We start from the raw sequence: 3,162 nt of genomic DNA on the forward strand, positions 1-3,162 counted from the left end.
TCTACTTCAAAGGAGATGGAAATAATTTCTAGGATCCAGTAAAATATTGTATAAACCAGTAATCACCTTTCTATTAAAACACATTCTTGTCAGGGTCTTCAAATTGACAAAAATCTCTGGATTCAAAATATTGCAAGGAAATATTGAAAGGAGAATAAACACAAAATGTGTTCCAAGACATGCAAACACTTACGTTTAGGATTTTCTCTACTTTATTCCAAAGAGAACCCCAAATGCAGCCTCTCATTAGTGACAATAAAGTGAATGTGTCTGGAGAGTGTTTCTGCTGAACCATGTGCTCATAAACTTGCAATGCAATTTTTGGCTTTCTTGCAGCCTCACAAGCTCCGATGACAAGGTTATATGATGCAGTTGAAATAGAGAATCCAAAAGCTTCCATCTGCCACAGTAGCTGCAGTGCTCTATCCCACAATGCAAGCCTCTGGCAAGACATCAAAGCAGTGTTATATATATGTAGATTCAGAACAGAGTTGTGCTCTCGCCTAATGCTGTCAAAAAGCCGAAGAACATCAGCATGTCGATTTGCCCTGTACAATGCACAAAGAAGTGCGTTCCATGTGTATGCATCAGGTGCATGTCCCAACGATTTCAGGGTATCAAAGACCTTAAATGCAAGTTCAACCTTGCCGGCTTTCCCAAGTGAGTTTATTAAAGAATTATGTGCTATTAGGTTTGGTTTCATCCCACAGTTTAACATACTCTCAAAGACATTTAGTGCCAAGTCCCACTTCCCCTCATTAGCACACGCTCCAATAACAGCTTGCATCACATCATCGCTTGGACTTAGCTGATTCCTAATCATTTCTTGGTATGCATCAAGTGCTAGTTCGTGTTGCCCACAGCGGACGAATGTGCAAACTAGGAGGCGATATGTGACTACCGTCCCTACAAGACCGTTATCTAGCAAACTTCTCCACATTATCTCGGCCTGAACCCAATTATTAACTTTTCCAAACATTGATATCATCGTGTTATAAACAACTACATCGAAATATTTCTTGCTACTGCTGTCTCTTTCCGCTTCCTCAAACATGTTTAATGCCGCATCACAGCCCCAAGAATTGGCAACTGCTTTCAGAACCAAGCTATAAGTGTGGCCTGTAAGCATTTCATTCACCTTCATAAACTCGAAAATTTTCAAGGCATCATTGAGTCTTCCATTCCTCAAGAGACAGGAGAGAAGTGAATTAGAGGCATGTAAATCTGGATGCAAACCAGAAAACACCATTGACCTGTACAATTCTAACACGCTTCTGACTTTATTTAATCTACTGAGGTTCAAAACCCTTTTTGATAATATCTCTTCATCTCTTTCCTCCAAGTAATATAATCCATCCTCAATCAGGTCCATTGCCCATTTCGAAACTCTCGAAGGACTGTCACCATCATTCTGAACATCCAAATTCTGATTAGCTAAACTACTCCAAGGCGGCGATTTTTGCTGTGTACAATTTTCATTAACATTCCCATTTTCTTTGAGAACAGGCATCCTTTTTTCTTCACAAACTGACTCAAACTCAACCCTAGCAACCTTATTAGGCGTGGTGCCTGAATTATCCATTTCCATTGGTTCATAAAACCACCCCATTCTTGATATTTTTCGGTTTGCAGTTCTAGACAAAATGCCAACCTCCTCAGCGAGGGCCATCACAATAAGGCCGTGAATTCTAGTGCAACTTTTCTTTGCTTTTGATTCCCCATTAAGATACCCCAAACAATTCATACATCTTAAACGGGTTCTAAAATCATTCCTTTTTGAAATACCATGGAATTCATGCCGGTGGTTATATCCATCTAATGAAATAGTACTTGCAAATTGACATCTGAGCACCTCTATCACTACCATATTGACCCGAAATGTAGAAAAATGATACTCGTATTAACTTAATGAAGATTAGAATACGAGGACATGCCCTAAATTTGAAAGAACAGTTGTACCGTTATAATTAAATAATTTCAGCTATTTAGACGGATAATAGAACCGAGCAAAATTTTTTACCTGAAAAGTGCGCGAATATTACATAAGTCCAACTTAAAGCTGAATGCCTGAATCCATGGAAGGAAGGAGAGCTTCATCAGAGAAAATGAATAAAGATTAGACTGGATAAATAATCTTGAAACAAACCAAATTTGAGTCCTGTTTAGAAAATTCACCAAAATAACCCTGCCACCCTTAGTGGACAGCCTTTTGGGTCCAATCTTCCCAATCTGGACTTAGCACCAAAGTCCATCAAATGCTTGGGCCATTGAATATTTCCCCTTCAACATCAAGCTGTTCCGGCCCAAATCAGCCCAGTCCTATGCCCATCAGCTTATTAAAGAGGATACCGTTTTGTCAGCTTGTTTTGATAAAAGTCGACGTTTTTAGTAATTTTGATAAACATAAATATGTGGTTGAAAAGTTGATAAAATTAATGAACCTCATGAAATGTATGGTTGAGAATGAGTTTGGAAAAAACCTTTAATATGGATGATCCATTTATAGAAAAATGTAAACTATTTTTTTACAAGTCAACAAGATTTACACTTCAGCACAACAAAATATGTTCGACTTTGTTGCTTTACTCTTTCACCTTTTCCTTCACATCGTGGGCACAATTTGCTGGTATTCGTTAAAAATTTTAAGAATCTCAATGGATAAAGTTGTTTTTATGAACGGATAAATTGTGCACGAACAAATCTATAACATTTTTATCTTTTACTTGATACGACCACCTCAACACCATGCGCTAACTATGCTGCGGTATCTTAAATACTCATAAAATTGTAGTTATCATATAAATGGATACGGATATCAAGATTCAAATGGTTTTGCATTGACTTGAAATGCATATTGTAGTTTTAACAAGTGCACGTACCCAGATTGATATCCTTGAGCAAGGAGTGAACCAAGCAAAGACTGAAAAGCAAGTCACTGATGTCAATTTATTAATGAAATATCCATATACATCAGAAAGATCAGTCAAATGCAAATTATGCCCTCTTGAAGACAATTTAAGCCACCAAAAGGTCAAATAAATTGTCTTAATTTGGTTTGCAGGCTATTGCGTCAGCACAAGAATTTACCCAGTGCGCACTCGAAGGGTAACGACTGGAGGTTCATCCGTCATAAAAGTCTTAAGGTAACTTCATAACTTATTA

At 37.7% G+C, this 3,162-nt stretch overlaps 1 protein-coding gene across 1 annotated transcript; it reads right to left on the bottom strand.

The window, feature by feature from the left end:
- Positions 1–6: 6 nt before the first annotated feature.
- Positions 7–2,116, bottom strand: LOC111372522 (pentatricopeptide repeat-containing protein At3g29290). The gene is made up of 2 exons (XM_022994870.1): positions 2,021–2,116; positions 7–1,935 (listed from the first exon to the last, which is right to left on the bottom strand). Exon 2 carries the CDS (start codon positions 1,865–1,867, stop codon positions 74–76), a length of 1,794 nt encoding a protein of 597 aa, XP_022850638.1. The 5' UTR covers positions 1,868–1,935; positions 2,021–2,116; the 3' UTR covers positions 7–73.
- Positions 2,117–3,162: the final 1,046 nt, after the last annotated feature.

The sequence above is a fragment of the Olea europaea genome, unplaced genomic scaffold (genome assembly GCF_002742605.1).
Source record: "Olea europaea var. sylvestris unplaced genomic scaffold, O_europaea_v1 scaffold10051, whole genome shotgun sequence".
Taxonomy (NCBI): domain Eukaryota; kingdom Viridiplantae; phylum Streptophyta; class Magnoliopsida; order Lamiales; family Oleaceae; genus Olea; species Olea europaea.